Raw genomic sequence first — 16,793 nt, 5'->3', positions numbered from 1 at the left:
GGGTCTTGTCGACGGTGCTCTGAATGTGCCAAAGAAAAAATACTAGTCTAGGAAACGTTTTTATCATTCAGAGAAATTGAGATTAATGAAATAAGAATTAATGGCTGGGAGTTGAAGCCAGTCAAATGCACAACAGAAGTTAGGAGGAAACTGAGTGAGAATTAGTTACAATCAGAACTATCAGGGAAAGTGGTCTCTTGATATCCTTAAAGAACAGAAGGTATACTTCAGACAAAAATAAAGTTACTAGATGATTATCACCTCGGTCTCTCTATGCAGCCTCTCAAGTCTCAACTCTGTGAATTTACATTGTTGCATGCACATGTAAACCGCCTGCTATGTGATCTTACTCGCGTGACTGCGTTTTTGCAGAAGGTAGTTAACATTTATTTGAATCTTATCAAGTAATGTTGCCCTACATCAATGGGCATACAGCGTCCACTTTCAGTTACAGCCTGCCCTCAGGCACTGAAGGATACAAGTTCTTGTTATATACGCTCAGTCTTCCTCTTAGAAAATGCCTGTCTGGCTTCACAGATCTACAAAGGGAAATGTCCAAGAGACTACCAGTTTCCAGGAATACAATAGTTTTCAAAGTGGACTTGAATGAATCAATGAAAGGGTTTTTTTTTGTCTTAATAAACAGCTGGATATCCTTGATCAAGATAACTGTGGCATACTCTTTACTAATCGGTACATTTTTGCAGGACAGATGAAGCAGCACCTAACAAATGTAACCAAAAGTTTGTATCACGTAGTAGGGTGGACTAGCTTTCGTGACAGCGTATCAATTAAAAATACTTGTGGCAATGAAAAACCTAATGGATTTGAAATTGTAGAAGAAGCTATCCAGTATTTAGTTAATTAATCTCAAAATAGTGGTGCGATTTGAAGTATTCGGACAATTATAATCTAAAAAATTATTGTATATCGTGCATTCCCATCCAGCATTGACATTCTTGGCCTTAACAATAAAAAATACTGTTTTTCTGAAAGAAGTCTCATTTCTCTCTTTTTCTATGAAAATTGTCAGCTTGCAGCCATTTTTCCATTTCAACGTTTTATAAATTGGATTTTTTCCTTCTTAAGAAAGGATGGCATGTGATCTAATGGGAGTAGATCAAACTACAACTTTATTTCAGTTCCTAGAAGCAAATCTTGACTTCTTACATTAAAGAATTCCCCTTTTTCCATCTTCAGTAGTTTTCATTGCTTTCCTTCAAAATATCTTGGATTTTTCCCAGGTATGGTTTAATTGAAAGGGAATTCATTTCTCCTCTGTTTCCCCTATATTTGTACATTGCTCCTAATAAATGCAGCAGGCTGACACATACTGAAGCAGTAAGCTTTTCCCCACTCCTATTTAAGGAAATGTTACTCCTGTTTAAATGTTTTCTTCCTCATTTATTGTCTTACTGGGATGCAGAGTGACACCCCTTAGAAACGGATGCTCGGCAACTTTCCTGTAATTCAAGAGGTCAAACCCAGTCTTGGCACACTTCCACTGTATCCAGTAAAGTTATGATTGCTCTGCAGAGAAATTGGCTAAAACTATCTCTAGCTTTATTGGGCTGATCCTCACTGTGATGCTTATGAAATGGAAACTCTTGGTGACGTGAGAGGGTGTCCTGGTTTCAGCTGGGATAGAGTTAGTTTTCTTCTTAGTAGCTGGTAGAGCGCTGTGTTTTGGATTTAGGATGAGAATAATGTTGATAACACACTGATGTTTTGGTTCTTGCTGAGCAGAGTTTACACTAGTCAAGGACTTTTCAGCTTCTTGTGCTCTGCCAGGTGCATAGGAAGCTGGGAGGGAGCACAGCCAGGACAGCTGACCCAGACTGGCTGACGGGCTATTCCATACCATATGACGTCATGCTCAGTATATAAGCTGGGGGAAGGAGGAAGAGGGGGACATTGCGCGTGATGGCATTTGTCTTCCCAAGTAACCGTTACGCGTGATGGAGCCCTGCTTTCCTGGGGATGGCTGAACACCTGCCTGCTGATGGGAAGTAGTGAATGAATTCCTTGCTTTGCTTTGCTTGTGCGCGCAGCTTTTGCTTTACCCATTAAAGTGTCTTTATCTCAACCCATGAGTTTTCTCACTTTTACTCTTCGATTCTCTCCCCCATCCCACCAGGGGGGAGTGAGCGAGCGGCTGTGTGGTGCTTAGTTGCTGGCTGGGGTTAAACTACGACAGAGGGATCAATGCTACTCAGAATTACTTTAGGTAGAAGCAAAACATGATCACGTAACATCAAAATACCTGAAACTAATTTGTTACCTCTTTTTGTATTTTGATGTTAATCTGAAAAGATCTCAGACTCTTTCTGCACGTGAAAGAGTACACTCTTGTGTAACTGCATTTTCTTTTTGCTTGTGTTGTGGGAAAGCAAACGTTTGCAAGCTTTTAAAACTGCATATAGTTTTCACTCTAACAAAATAAATAATTTGAGACATTCGTACAGTTCTAGAACCTGCCCTGTAATCCTGTCTAAATATAGATAAAGACCTTGTGGAATTACCAGAACATGTAAAATGGCTATGATCTATTCTTTCATCCTGAAAGGTTGCTTATTCCCTACTATTCCTAAAATATATGCACTCTGTAGATGTCATTGAGTTTCTTCCTCTCTACCTATAATTGAGTAGTTACAGTAATTTTCCTTTTCTACCACTGCATGTAGTGTTCTGTTCTGGAGCTACATGAAAATTATATGTATGCATGTGTAAATTATATGTAAGTATTTTTTTTCTTTTTTACAGCAGAATGTTTCATAGTTCTGATCCTGTTTTTCTGTCAGTGAGTTTGTTCTGCTAACAAATCTGTCCCTCTGTTCCCTTGTACTCTTGTATTTGTCTTTTTCCCTGCTGCCTCATTCTCACAAAGGCCAATCCATCCTATGGCAACATCTTGTCACCATGTCTTCTTCTCAAGTACTCTGACATTAATCCATACAACTGAAAATGCTTTTCTTGTATTTAAACAAACCATCCTCTAGGTTTAACAACATGAACTAGTTGCTGTTGTAAACTCCTGAACGTAGGGACCACGTTGTGCTTCATTTGGCATGAACTGGTATGGTATTACTGCAGAATTGTTTGTCAATTTCTGGGCATAGCAAAGTAAGGGTAATAGAAGAAAGTTACTGTTACATAGTTAAACGTAGCTTTATAATCTTTACTACAGTAGTTGTGAAAAGTGTTTAGTTAACATCTGTAACAGTGCGTTTTCAGTGTGAGATGCACAACCTGTTTTCTGCCTGCATATGAAGATAATCACTATAACAAGTGCTTCAGATTTCTTCTTTGGAGAGAACAATAAAAGCCCCTCCCGGGCCTATGTACCAGCCGAAAAAACAGTATTTCTACTGGGTGTTAAAACTGTAACTGGTGTTCTTCTTGATGCTTTCTTTTAGTGTCTAGTCAGAGTTTTCTGTGTGCAAACAAAACAGCCTGTTGCCCTATTTTGAAAAGCAAGTGAAAAGGAAAAGCTATAGCTTCAGGAGGTTTTCATCTCTAAGAAATCCCTACATTACAACATCTTCTAGTCTAGACTTGTGCTATTTTATAGACCAAAAATAATCTTTTTCAAAGTTGCATTGGCATGTATGGTTAGAACTCATCCAACCCAACCACTCTGCTACATTAATCAATATTTCAAAATCTCTCTGCTGTAATCTGTAATGCCAAGAGCTGCCGGATATGAACTACAGTCCTTCTTATATCTGTCTGGCTACCTTTAAAAATAAATTGTATGCTTGCAAAGGAGACAAAACAGTAAATATAAAGATATCTGAAAAATGAAACGTACACAACCTTTAGTGAAAAATTACATTTCTTTTGGTCAGAGCAATTAGCACACTCACTCAATGGAATACAAAGCATCCCAACCTACTTTTTAAATGCAGTTGCCAGTTAACTGTTCACAGCTTTGTAGTGGTGGTTTATTAAAAGAAATCCCCAAAGAAAGCTATCGCACTGAAACAAGAACCCAGCCTGAAAGGGGTGATTCTGAATACGGTGAGATCGCTCTGCGTGTCTGCAAAAACTTGTATTACTCCACTACTTAGTTTGCTCCTGTGAGCACACTAAAATCACAGAAAATATACCTTAAACTTTGCAGCAATGAATGAATTCCAAGTTCTGTATTTTAGAATAGAGTTAAAGCAGTGCTTTTGCTACCGGGATAATAGGCAGCTATTTTCATTAAGTAACTGATGAGCGTAATTATGCATTAAAATTCAGTGCTACAGTATATGTAAATAATGGCCTTTTTTCCAGGCTCCCGGATTCTTCTGTTAGTTACTGAAATCACTCCAGTTAATTACAGAAACACCGTGTAAACCCAGACAGCGCCTTGATGCCGTTAACCGGTGGGTGAGAGGAGCGAGGGCCGGTTTGACCTGACAGAAACTCACCGCCGGCTCCGTGCCCACACGAGTGATGGATCCGCGACGCGTTTTCGCTACGCTACCGCCCTTTTAATAATTTAATTGGAGTATTTTGACGTTGTTGTGGAAAATATCCTGTATTTAACCGTAGCGGCAGCAATATTTTCGTCAGTTTGAGATGCCGAGGGTCGCCCGTTCACCGGAGCCGCTGAGAGGCCGGACGGCTTCGCTCCCGCCTCCCCCGATGGTCTGTTTCCCGCCGAGCGGTAAGGCTGGGCTGGGCGGGTGCGGCCTCAGAGCATTTTGAAGCTCCGGGCAAGTTAAACCCGGCATCACCCGTGACAGCCACCGGCTCTCCCCTCGCTCACTCCTGCGAGGTGGGCAGCAGGCCGCCTCCGTTCCGGGGCCTCTCCTCCCCGGAACGATCGCTCCGCGGCCCGGGCGGCAGCCGGGAGGGGCTGGCGGTGCACCGAGGCGGAAGAAGGCGGGCGCTGGCGTTTCCGGTTCGGCGCGGTGGGGCGGCTGGGCCTGACGGCAGGCAGGGCCGGAGTGCGGGCCCGGTTCCCCTCAGCCCCCCGGGTGGCCCGCCTGGGGCCGGTCCCTCCTCACAGCCCCTTCGCCCGCCGTGCGGCACCGTAACGGGGCTTCCCGTCAGGCGGGAGTTGCGCCTCCCCGGCCGGGGCCAGCGGCTCTCGGCCTCGTCCCGAGCGCGGCCGTCGTTGCCCTCCGCAGCGGCAGAGCGAAGCCGCGGAGATGGATGAGGAACCCGAACGGACCAAGCGCTGGGAAGGAGGCTACGAAAGAACATGGTAGGCTTTCCTTTTCCCTTCTCACCTCCTTGTTGGTGAAAGACGAGAAAAATCTCCCTTCTGCTCAACAACGATCTGTTTTGCGTAGGGAAATCCTTAAAGAAGACGAATCCGGATCGCTGAAAGCCACCATCGAGGACATTCTTTTCAAGGCAAAGAGGAAAAGGTATTATGTGTTGCCACCAGCCTGCTAATAATACCGGTTTGCTCAGTTAGAGGGACTTAACCATTCTGAAACTGGGTCCTCGAGGGTCAGCAAGCGTATCGGCACACTTGCAGTAGCTTTGTGTCCTTACCCCTGCAGAGCTTCAGATGCATGCTTCTTGCCTGCTACTTACTAATTGTGGCAGGAAAAATAGTAATATTTATTTTTATCTTTAATTTCAAGGCTGAATGTATACAGGCTAGATAGCCCAGATGTATTCTAGCTAAAGAGGTGAGGTCTTGGTCTGATGAAACATGGTGCAAAGCACTGCAATTGCAGATTGCACTGCTTAGAGAAAATTCTTCAACATTTTTTCAATATACAAATCGTGCTTCAAGCTGGGTTTTGGTATCATGGCACCAGATTTGTGTTTCAAATTGCCAGAAAAATTGCTGGATAAAATCTGGATTGGTTTTATTTCAGGTCGTGTTAAAATATTCAAATTTGGATAAAATTTTAAAGTTCCATTCAACCTGGTAATAAGAAATAGTTTTTGGTTTTTTTGAGAGACATGAAATCTGTTTGTAACTGAATTGTCTTTTTTTCAGTGTAAATAAGTGCCTGTGGTTTGTTATTGCTTCATATTTGCCAAAAGTCTCGTATTGGATTTGTTCCAGACTTTTGTTTTAGGAACAATTCCTTCATTTGCATCTTACTTAAATCCTTTTGTGTTTTATTAGACTCTATGAACACCATGGACAAGTTCGACTGGGAATGGTAAGTTAATATCTTAACCCTTGTCTGTCCTGAGTCCAAGACTACTTGAATAGAGGTAGTATGCCTCATCTGAAATACACTTTTGCTAACTTAATGTGCTTGAGACCACAGCCTGCATTTTCCACCAAACTTTTTTTTTTTTTTTTAAAAAACATTTTTTGTTCATTGGTGGTGTGGGATGTGAAGCACGAGTATTCAGAGGGGCAGGTTTGGCATGTTCACTGCATTGGGGTGTGTTTTGCATCAGCAGTCAGATGACATGCACTTGCACTGTCAATATTTCTTCATGTGAAAAATGGGCATAGTTTAAATGAGTTGTAAATAATAACGTACAACACTGAGCTTTTCAGATGAAGAGGTGAAGGTGCAAACTATGCATATTTTGTAGTTTTTCATGAGAGGAGAACAGTGTGCATTTTTCAATATAGGGTTTTTTTTTCATTTTGAAGGAAAAGTGGAAAAAATGCATTACTTTTCCAGTTGTTGTTGATTGCATAGCTCAGTGTACTGAATTTTTGCTGTTTGAGGGAGGAAGTAGTTGCTTTTTTAACTAAATGGAATAATAAACAGTTCATTGAAATATCTGTTCTGTGAGTGATTATCACTTATGGTGAAAATGCAGATGCGTCACCTTTACGTGGTTGTTGATGGATCAAGAACTATGGAGGACCAAGATTTAAAACCAAACAGACTTACTTGCACTTTGAAGGTATTTCTGTACTCATAAGTTTTCTCTTATTAATCCACTGTTTTTCTGTAAACCAGTTCCATTTTGCATTTAAAAGAATGGTAGTCTCCTGTGACTAGATTATGTGCGTAGCCTCATCTCTTCTCTCATCCCTACTTTTTCCCTTGTTTCTGTTGCTGGTCTGTAATCTTCCTGGCTTTTGAATAGTAAAATCTGTGTGATTAGTTTGCCTTGCACGAGTACTTCTGTATGGTAAAAACACTTCGTAAGGACATATTGTGGAAAGACACATTATGAAAAGTATGTGGAAATAAAGCTGAAGTGTTGCCTGTAATAAGGGATGAAAGAAGAACAAACATGCTTTCATTGCACGTCTAAATTTTTATTTTTTTTATAGTTGTGGTTTGATGAATTGTGGTTTGAATGGATGCTAGGCAGGAGTTGAACTGGATGGCTGCTTCAGACTGTGGAGGACTTGAACTGTACATCTTGTACTATATGGTCTTCTCTAACAACACTAAGCATTGAAATCCTGGGGTTTGATGATTTTTGTATGAATTAGTGCTTTTTGGTGTATCGTAAACCTCCATTTGAAACAACAGTAATCCAGAACTTTAACATATAAAGTGAATAAAATAAGGGGTGGGTGGTTTCTGAAATTTACATTGTATGGGTAACGTGGAAGGAAGGAGAAGGACGGAAGGGCTAGGATGAAAGGAGAATGGAAAGGAACAGCTCATTCTCCCCCTTTTTTTTTTCCCCAGCATTTTTTTAAGTGATAGTGGATGTTTTGCGAGTACCACCTACTTAATGCATGTGGAATAAAACTGTCTTCAGTTTTCAACGGTGTTAACTTTTCTTTGTAGTTACTGGAATATTTTGTTGAAGAGTACTTTGACCAAAATCCTATTAGTCAGGTATGTACAACCATGCAAGAAACAAGTAACTGAAAACTATTTTAAAAGTTAGTTTTAGTTTTAACACTATCTAGTAAACTGTTTCTAATTGATGTGTTCCTTCCGTCCCTTCCTCATCAGTCTGGTGAAATTCTTGTTTCTGCCTGAACTAATGAAAATAAGAGTCCATATATTCCCTTTTTCCTAAACATAAATTCTAACACAGAAGATCTGATTGTATTTTTTTTCAGGCATTTAGAATTTTAGAAAATTTCTTTTTGTACCTTGTGGCAAAAGTACTGGAAATACAGGAATGTATGTTAACTGATGCATAGTGTTGTGCTGCTTTTGTTAAACTTGCAAGAAAACTTGTATAGTTAAGTAATTCTGATCCATAAAGACGTGTTCGGCAAAATATAGCAAAAATGTAAATCAGCTTATTTTTAAACTTGCTAAGAAAAGTTTTGCCTTTTTTTTTTTCCTTCTCCAGATTGGCTTAATTGTAACCAAGAGTAAAAGAGCTGAAAAAATGACAGAACTTTCAGGTAGGGAGGTAGTATATTTTTTTTAAATTGGAGACATTTTCATCTCTTGTGTTGATGTTATGAGTTCTACCTGGATGACACTTCTGAAAGTGAAGTAGCGTTAACATAATATTTTTGATTTAAAAGAAAGGTTATTGCAACTTATCCAAAACCAGAGTCTTTATTTTGATGTTTTGATCTAGAATTGTCATTGCGTGCTTGTTCAAGTCTTACCCAGGTTGCAACTGAAATATGCTTTGTTTCCCCTCTGGTTAGTTTCTCCCCTGTTTGTTAATTTTGTATTTTATGACATCTGTGTGTTCTGTGAAATCTGATCAGATGTTAAGAAGCAAGGTTTCTTTTGTTCCTGCCTTCTGTCACTAGGAATCCATGTGGCTTCAGAGATGAAGTCTTATTTTTTCCTCTTTGTTCGCCTGTAAAACTGGAGCAACTTTATTGAAGAATTTGAGGATCAATCAATCCTTGAACAGTACTTTGAGGATAACAGAGGAAACTAAACTCTGTTTCTGCTGACTCTTTGTGAGGCGTTTCACACTCGTGTTAAGCGCTTAATGATCCACAACAGCGATTTTATTCCTTTTAACTTCTTAGTTTCTAACGATTGAGCATCTGTAGGGTAAATGTCTTTCTGTTAATATATTGTTTTATTGTTTTCTACATTCTGATCAAGAGGTCACTTTCTAAGGAGAAATGTAGAGTTACAAGTCACAGTTTGAAAACTGTTATTGTGCAAGTACACTTCATTAAATATATAGTTTAAATATTTCAATTCTTTTAGCTTGTTATTTCAGGTGAATTGTTTTTTTCACTTACAGGTAACTCAAAAAAGCACGTAACTGCTCTGAAGAAAGCAGTGGATATGAACTGTAGTGGAGAGCCATCTCTATATAATTCCCTAAATTTGGCCATGCAAACTTTAAAGTTAGTATATACATGGAGTTTTTTTGTTTTCTTTGTTTTCCATAATCAGTATAGTGCTGATTGTGAATTTTTGAGGGGCAGAGACAGTATTTTTTACAAGTAGCATCTTGCATCATGCTGACCTGAGTCTTTAAAAGGCAGCTTTATGTCCTCTTACAATACAAACCATTAAGAAGTTAAATATGCTAGTAATGCAGAAGTTAATTTTCTAACACAAGATACTTGTATTTAGAGGTGTGCTGCTTATAAAAAGCAAGAATATTTTAAAAAGAGTAGGTGATTTTATGTTGTGTGTGAATATGGCGATGAAAGACCTTGCAGTTATTTTCTGCTAGAGGGCTAAGGTGTGAGAGAGGGCAGAGTTAGGGATTAATAATGGTAAGAGAACAGGAAAAGAAACAGCACTGAATCACAATAATCTGCTGGGAGTCTTGGCATACTTTAGAAAGGTAAGTTTTTGTTTGGGTAGGATAGATTTAAAAAACTTTTGCTACGTGAGGTATTGAGATGGGATAAACATTTGTGGAAGACTGTTTTAAAAAATAATTATAGCTAGAAACACTGACAGGACAAACCTGGTAGTCAGTGTCATAAAAATTATTTGAATGACTAGTTGGAAGAGAGTTTTCCATTTAGAACTGAAAGAGAGTAGTTAAAAGTAATGGATTTACACCTATAAACTGATTAGAGATTTTTATTTTAAGAAGTCAGGAAGACTTACTGCAGTGCTGCTAGTTTGAAGGTGAATTTTACCTGTGAGAGTACTGATAAGGTACAGGAATAACTTAAGCATTAGAGCAAACAGTCAGATAACAACTACACAATCAAATACTGTATTTTAGATACTGGAAAGTTTTGGCTTTTAGAAGGTGAAATTCTGGTGCTCAGAGAAGGATCTTACCCGTCTTTTATAATTTGTAGGGTACTTCATATCATATCATATCATCTTCTGACTTTAGTACGTTTAAAGTCCTTGGAAGCTTTAGCATACACATAGCTTAGTGTATAGAAGTAAATTAACGATATACTTTCTTTAGGCACATGCCAGGACATACAAGCAGAGAGGTTTTGGTAGTCTTCAGCAGTCTGACGACATGTGATCCAGCCAACATCTATGATCTAATTAAGGTACAGACGTGAAGTTTGACTACTACGTTGAACATACATGCTATTAGACTAAAAACAGACAGTTGCAGTGTCATTGCCAGTTAATTTTCGTTTAAAACTTTGAGCCTTTTTACTGTTTTCTGTTCTGCATATGAACTTGAGTATGCTTTCTTTTTCCATTTGAAGTGTTTAAAAGCAGTTAAGATCAGAGTGTCTGTCATCGGCCTCAGTGCTGAAGTTCGAGTCTGTACAGTGCTTGCCCGAGAAACTGGTGGTATGTATCTGAAATTCAGTAGATATACTACTAATACAAGTTTAAAATCAAAAGCAGCCAACTAATTTCTCATATATTCATTAATGTATTTTGATATTTAAAGATGAATATTCTGTTGTGCTGGCAGAAAATTTAAGGGTTTCCCAAATCTACAAAATACACAGGATTTAGTGAAATTATTATCAGCTGGTAGCTGCATTTCTAGAGAGAAGCAATATATATATTTTAAAACCCAGTGTTCCACATAAAGAGCTATGTGATGTGGAACTTAATTAATGTAACATGTTAATATCAGTTACTACAGTGGTAACACAGTGTCATTACTACAGTATATAGAGAGAAAAAAGCTATGGGCCTTCATGTCTAATTAAACATTCTGGTGTTATTAATTTTAAAACTTGTCATTTTCAGTAGCATTAACAGGACTTTTTTAGGCACAGGGTTGGCTATTTTTTTTTTTTTACTTAAGATGTTTTCTGTCATTTGGACAATGTTTGTATTCTTATCTGCTCATAATCTGAGAGTAAGGCATTTCTTTCTTCGTGACAGGAACATACCACGTTATTTTAGATGAAAGTCATTATAAGGAGCTGCTGATGCATCATGTTAGTCCTCCACCTGCCAGTTCAAGTTCTGAGTGCTCCCTTATTCGAATGGGTAGGATATGGTTTTGTTCAAGTCCTAGCACAAGACTGTGAATCTTGTCTGTTTCTTTCTTTGCATCTTCTGTGTTAAAGCCATACAAATAGTTAGAAGCATAATAAAGACATTGCACAATTTTTTTTTATTTTATTTTTTATTTTGCTAGATAGATATCAATTTTCTTGATGTTGTTCCTGCAAAGTCATCAACTTTTAAATGAAGTTAAGAATTAAATAAGACAAATTACTCAACTGCAGTTGGAAACAGTGAAGTGGAATGATACTGCTTGTACAGTAATTGATATAAACGTAATACTTAGAAATGAAGGATAAAAACCGATTTTGTTTCTCCCTCTGTTTTTTCTCCTGCAGAAGGCAACTATTATAAGCTTAATTAACTATAAGAGCCATCTGTTTGGCCATATAGTACGTGTTTCTTAGGGGCACTGTTGTGGTGTTCTTTCAACAAATGGATTAGGTACCTTTTCTTCCCCAGATGTATTTCTCAATAAATTTAAGCCTGGAGTTAAACCAGAATAGGAACTCTAATGCCACAAATTAGAGCATTGATTTCTCACTTTCATCCACCTGTTTTTACTGATAAGAATGTATGTATTTTTACGTGTAGATTTCAAGACTGAAGAGATTTACTTGTTATAGGTAAAGCCTGAGCAGCAGTTGGAAAAATGAACTGCCCACTTGACATGAGCTGCAAAAAATAAGCAGTAAAAATAATGGTATCTGTTACAGCCTTCGTAAAGTGCTATAGTCTCATCTGTCATATACTGCACTTGGAAGGTGAATATATGCTTGGTGTCTGCATATAAAAATATTTTCCCCTTAATTAGAAACCCTTGTTCAAGTGAATATTCATGTAGTGCTCTTTCTGCTTTCCTACCACTGCACATCATTTTCTTTTTAGCTGTTCTTCAAAAATGGGGTTCCAGTGAGCTTCAGTTAATATGAAGTCTATGAAAACATTTTTTTTCAATTGGGGAAATACAATAAGGCATTTGTTGGTAGATGTAGGTAGAGACCTTTAAGAAGAATTTGATACCTAGTAAGAGTGTATTACTTCTCCTGTAATAACAAACAAACAAAAAGACAGATAGGCCTTAATGTTTAGAATAATCTTTGAACTTCTGCATTGAAGTAAGAAACGGAAAGATTACTTGCATGTTTAAAATTGGTAATATGAGGTGTTTTTCTCTTCAGGTTTTCCTCAGCATACCATTGCTTCTCTATCTGATCAAGATGCAAAGCCATCCTTTAGCATGGCGTGAGTATAGTTGATTAGAATTCAATGAGCTGATTAGAATTCAATAATTAAAATTAGTCATATTTAGAAAATCTGCTTGTCAGTGAAAATATTGCAAAATAACATGAAAAAATAGTAAATCATGTCTTATGACTTCTCAGTAGAAATTTTGTTTCCATTTGCACATCCAGTATGTGGACATAGATACCTCTGTTGAATATGCTTTTTAAAATCTACATTTTGAAGGCAAATCTAAAAAAAAGGTAAAATCTAAATTTTTTGAAGGTAGTAAATGGCTTTTAGTTGTGTTGCGCAGTGATTAGAACACAAGGTATTAAAGTGGTTACTACAAATTTTACTTGCATTTCTTGATTCAAGTATTTTTATCACTATAAAGCTAATGATGAGGATGAAGGGCGTTATCTGGAATAAAGTATTTTAATGTGACTTTAAAGGGAAGTTTAAACTAGAGGCCTCATTTGATTAGTGTACCAGTGCTCTTCTCAATGAAAGGAATCATGGTTTTCAGGGGTGATAGGGGAATCTGAATTTTCAGAAGGAAACAGTGTCTGCTGTTTGAAAGAATAAATACTAATATGCATCTTAAGGTCAATACAGAGTATTTGTGTGTGTGTAAGTAGAAATACTACTGCTGTTATCTTTCATAACTTTATTTTTTTTGAAGATATATTGGCTTCTTTATGTGGGAAAATTTGGTCTTTGTTCTGGTTCTGTGGGAAAATGTAGTTACTGATATCTCACAGTATCAATTGCTTTCGGACGCTTCCATACACATGGAACTGTTGCATGGAAGCTACTGAAACTTTTTAAACTATCTGTTGTGAGAACTATGTAGTATTTTTAGTCATGTAGTATTATGGTGTTATCTCTTAGGTATTAAATTGTCTCTTGCTACTCTAGGCAATTGGAAAACAGCAGTGAGCCGGGTCTTACACTGGGTGGCTATTTCTGTCCCCAGTGCAGAGCCAAATACTGTGAACTTCCTGTGGAATGCAAAATCTGCGGTGAGTAGCAAGCAAAGGTGAGCAGATGAATTACGAGTTAGTGGTAAGAGTTAAGGGGTAGAAAAATTGTACTATACTCTAGGAATTAAAAGCCAACTCTGCTTTAAGAAGCCTGCATTCCTGTGTCCTGGGATGTCAGCTTCGTACAAGGGACTTTCAGGACTATACCTGTAACAGTAAAGCAGTATCATATTCCCCAGTATAATGTTATAAACTAAAAGCCCTAAAGCAAAGGGGGGAAGGAGGATGATTCACATATGAATGGTAATAATTTCCTCAAGAATCCTAATTTAACAGACACACCAATGTTTCAGACTCCTCAGTGCAAGGCCATGAGATTAAAGAAAGCTTTGGAGTAAGAGGACAGAAGCACCCCTTCACCTCTGGGAGTATGTGGATGAAAGGTTTCAAAGTTGAACCCAAGGGCAGGCTGCACAGTGACACTTGAACATGGAGTTATAAACGGAAGCCCTTCGGTCTTGCAAATGTTAATGGACTGTGCAACCAATTGTGCCCCCCTGCCCCTAACGAGGGTGGGAGGGAGGATTAGCATTTTTTAATGGTATTAATATTGTGTGAGCGACAGCTGTCCTCCTGTTAGCTGCTGCAGGTGTATGACTAAAACATAATAGGTATTATCAAGATGCGTGTATTTGGCAAGAGGATGAAATAATTCTAGTTTTGGGTTACCTTGTTCTAGTTTCATGTCAAGGTTTTCATGTCGTCATGAGTTTCGTTTCAGCAAGGTAATAGTGTAACTGGAGAAATCCTGTGTATCAGCAACAGATTCTCCACAGCTGCAGCTGTCAGCAGAACAAGAGCTTGGAAGTTTACACTGCATGTGAGTGAGCAATGAAGAAGTTTGTGCCAGCCCATGCCCCAGCTAACACTAGCCTGTTGTCGTGGTTTAACCCCAGCCGGCAACTAAGCACCACACAGCCACTCACTCACTCCTCCCTGGTGGGAAGGGGGAGAGAATCGGAAGAGTAAAAGCGAGAAAACTCATGGGTCGAGATAAAGAGTTTAATAGGTAAAGCAAAAGCCACACACATAAGCAAAGCAAAACAAGGAATTCATTCACTACTTCCTATCAGCCATCTCCAGGAAAGCACGGCTCCATCATGCATAACAGTTACTTGAGAAGGCAGATGCCATAACTCTGAATGTCCTTCCCCTTCTGCCTTCTTCCCCCAGCTTTTATTGCAGAGAATGATGGAATATCCCTTTGGTCAGTTGGGGTCAGCTGTCCTGGCTGTGTCCCCGCCCAACTTCTTGTGCACCCCCATCCTACTCGCTGGTGGGGTGGGGTGAGAAGCAGAAAAGGCCTTGACTCTGTGTAAGCACCGCTCAGCAGTAACTAAAAAATCCCTGTGTTATCAACACTGTTTCCAGCACAAATCCAAAACATAGCCCCATGCTACCTACCGTGAAGAAAATTAACTCTACCCCAGCCAAAACCAGCAGACCTGTGTCAGCTGAAACAGGGCTACGGTGTGCCTTTGGCAGTATTATAGTAGGCTGCAGTAGAGCTTTTTAGTTGGGCACTATTTTAGCTGGTGATGTGAAACAGCAGAACTGTCATTGCCAAAGAGTTGTGCATTTACATTTAATTGGAAGACTCTTCTATGGTTGCATTTTGTTTATGGCATGAGGATGAAAAACTTGTTAACTTTACAACTGTGCATTGTAAATGTACTTCTAAAGACTGAGTTAAACATTTTAATTAGAAATTTGAGGAATTTGCTTGTTCTTTATATTTGGGAGTTAATTCTGGAAAGGATTACAGGTTTCAATTATGGAAGCTATCAAATGGTTATGGTTTTTAATTCTTAAAAGTTCTGAATGTAATTAAAAAATCTTTTTTCCTTTTTGCTTTGTTTAATACAGAAAAGCTTTTCAGTAAGTTCTCTCTTATAGTAATTTTGATGTCTCTATTTGCAGGTCTTACATTAGTGTCTGCACCTCACCTGGCTCGGTCTTACCATCACTTGTTTCCTTTGGATGCCTTTCAGGAAGTTCCCTTGGAAGAATACCAGGGGGAACGGTATGCAAATCATATTTGTGATAATGAATGTACTTGTGGACCCTGTAATTGTTTTGTCACCAAAGTAAGAATAGCTGGCAGCAGCTTCTTTGCTGCTGGAGACACTGTTGAATGTTTGGGCATTTTGGGGCACCTCTGGCAATAAGAAATATTTGTAGTACCCATTAACAGTTATCCTGTATGTTCAGTTGAATAGCTGAAATAATTGCCATAAATTGTTACTATGTATGAGATGTTTTTTAAACACCATTTTACACACTCTTGACTTCTTTTTCAGTTAAAATACACAATTTTGCTTTTAGGTATTGTCAAGGCTGCCAGGGAGAAATGAAAGATCAAAATGTAAGTATGTTGAACTGCATTGGAATTTGCATTGAGGGGTGTCAGAAGTAGAGATGATCCTTTAGTATAGTCTTCTAAAGACCAGAAAAATATTTGTGGAAGTTTATCTCATGGTTAACTAGAGTTCTCTGTTATAGAGTTATGTCTTTTAGACTGCAAAGTCTATAAAAGTGTGGGAAGGGATTTCCTAGAGAGTTGCATAAATAACCTTCCACTCTTAGCCATTTGGAAGCATCTACAGTGACTTGAACTCAGCCCTTTGGACATACTTGCCATTAGAAACTTCAATTGGTTTTCTGTGATGTTAGCAATATAGTCTATGTACACCATCTTGATAATGCAACTGTTGCCCTCCTGTAGTGCTATGATGGTAATAATTTTTTCCTAATTTGACTTTTCTATCTTTTCCACACAGGTTTACATATGTAAAGTGTGTCAGAATGCATTTTGCGTGGAATGCGATTTGTTTGTTCATGATTCACTGCACTGCTGTCCTGGCTGTATTCATGAGCACCCTGCTCCCATATCTGCATGATGTCATCTCTTTATAGAAATTGTCATATCTATGTCATTCTTGCATAAATCTATTTTGTTTATTCAGCCATAGCTTTCAGTGAGGCACCTCAAAACAAGAAGGACCTAGGTGATCACAGAAAGGATGAACACTGGCTTGGGAGCAAACATTAATTTTCACCTAATGTATTAATGATTTTGTTACTGTTAATATATTCTTGAATTATCTGTATCCAATTTATTTTCTTTGATCTTCTCTGAAAAACCCTGGCTTTTTCTGAATGCTATTGTTAGTAGCATGTATATTTGTAAATGCGAAAGTGATAAAACTGGTTTGTATGATAATGTGGTGATTCATCTTTGTTTCATTATTTGTTAAAAAAAGGAGCCCTGAAAATGTATTTTACATATTGATTG

The 16,793-nt window shown here is 38.4% G+C and overlaps 1 protein-coding gene across 13 annotated transcripts; it reads left to right on the top strand.

Moving 5' to 3' along the window:
- The first annotated feature begins 3,754 nt into the window (after positions 1-3,754).
- GTF2H2 (general transcription factor IIH subunit 2) lies at positions 3,755-16,721 on the top strand. Of its 13 annotated transcripts, none has more exons than XM_087741732.1 (16): positions 3,755-5,200; positions 5,289-5,366; positions 6,086-6,122; positions 6,745-6,831; positions 7,677-7,727; positions 8,197-8,251; positions 9,067-9,172; positions 10,210-10,300; positions 10,466-10,553; positions 11,103-11,210; positions 12,410-12,473; positions 13,374-13,477; positions 14,264-14,318; positions 15,419-15,521; positions 15,824-15,863; positions 16,279-16,721. In XM_087741732.1, exons 1-16 carry the CDS (start codon positions 5,145-5,147, stop codon positions 16,290-16,292), a joined length of 1,137 nt encoding a protein of 378 aa, XP_087597858.1. In that variant the 5' UTR covers positions 3,755-5,144; the 3' UTR covers positions 16,293-16,721. The 13 variants fall into 13 exon arrangements, 7 of the variants coding, with proteins under 7 accessions (XP_087597858.1, XP_087597857.1, XP_087597862.1 ...); XM_087741731.1 differs by having other exon boundaries at positions 14,258-14,318; XR_015700964.1 differs by lacking the exon at positions 16,279-16,721 and having other exon boundaries at positions 14,258-14,507; positions 15,824-15,855.
- Positions 16,722-16,793: the final 72 nt, after the last annotated feature.

This window comes from Nipponia nippon, unplaced genomic scaffold (assembly GCF_047370975.1).
Source record: "Nipponia nippon isolate SJK-2023a ecotype South Korea unplaced genomic scaffold, ASM4737097v1 scaffold_8, whole genome shotgun sequence".
In the NCBI taxonomy this organism is placed as follows: domain Eukaryota; kingdom Metazoa; phylum Chordata; class Aves; order Pelecaniformes; family Threskiornithidae; genus Nipponia; species Nipponia nippon.
The sequence above is the reverse complement of the archived record's forward strand: the minus strand, read 5'-3'. Positions and strand labels throughout refer to the sequence as shown.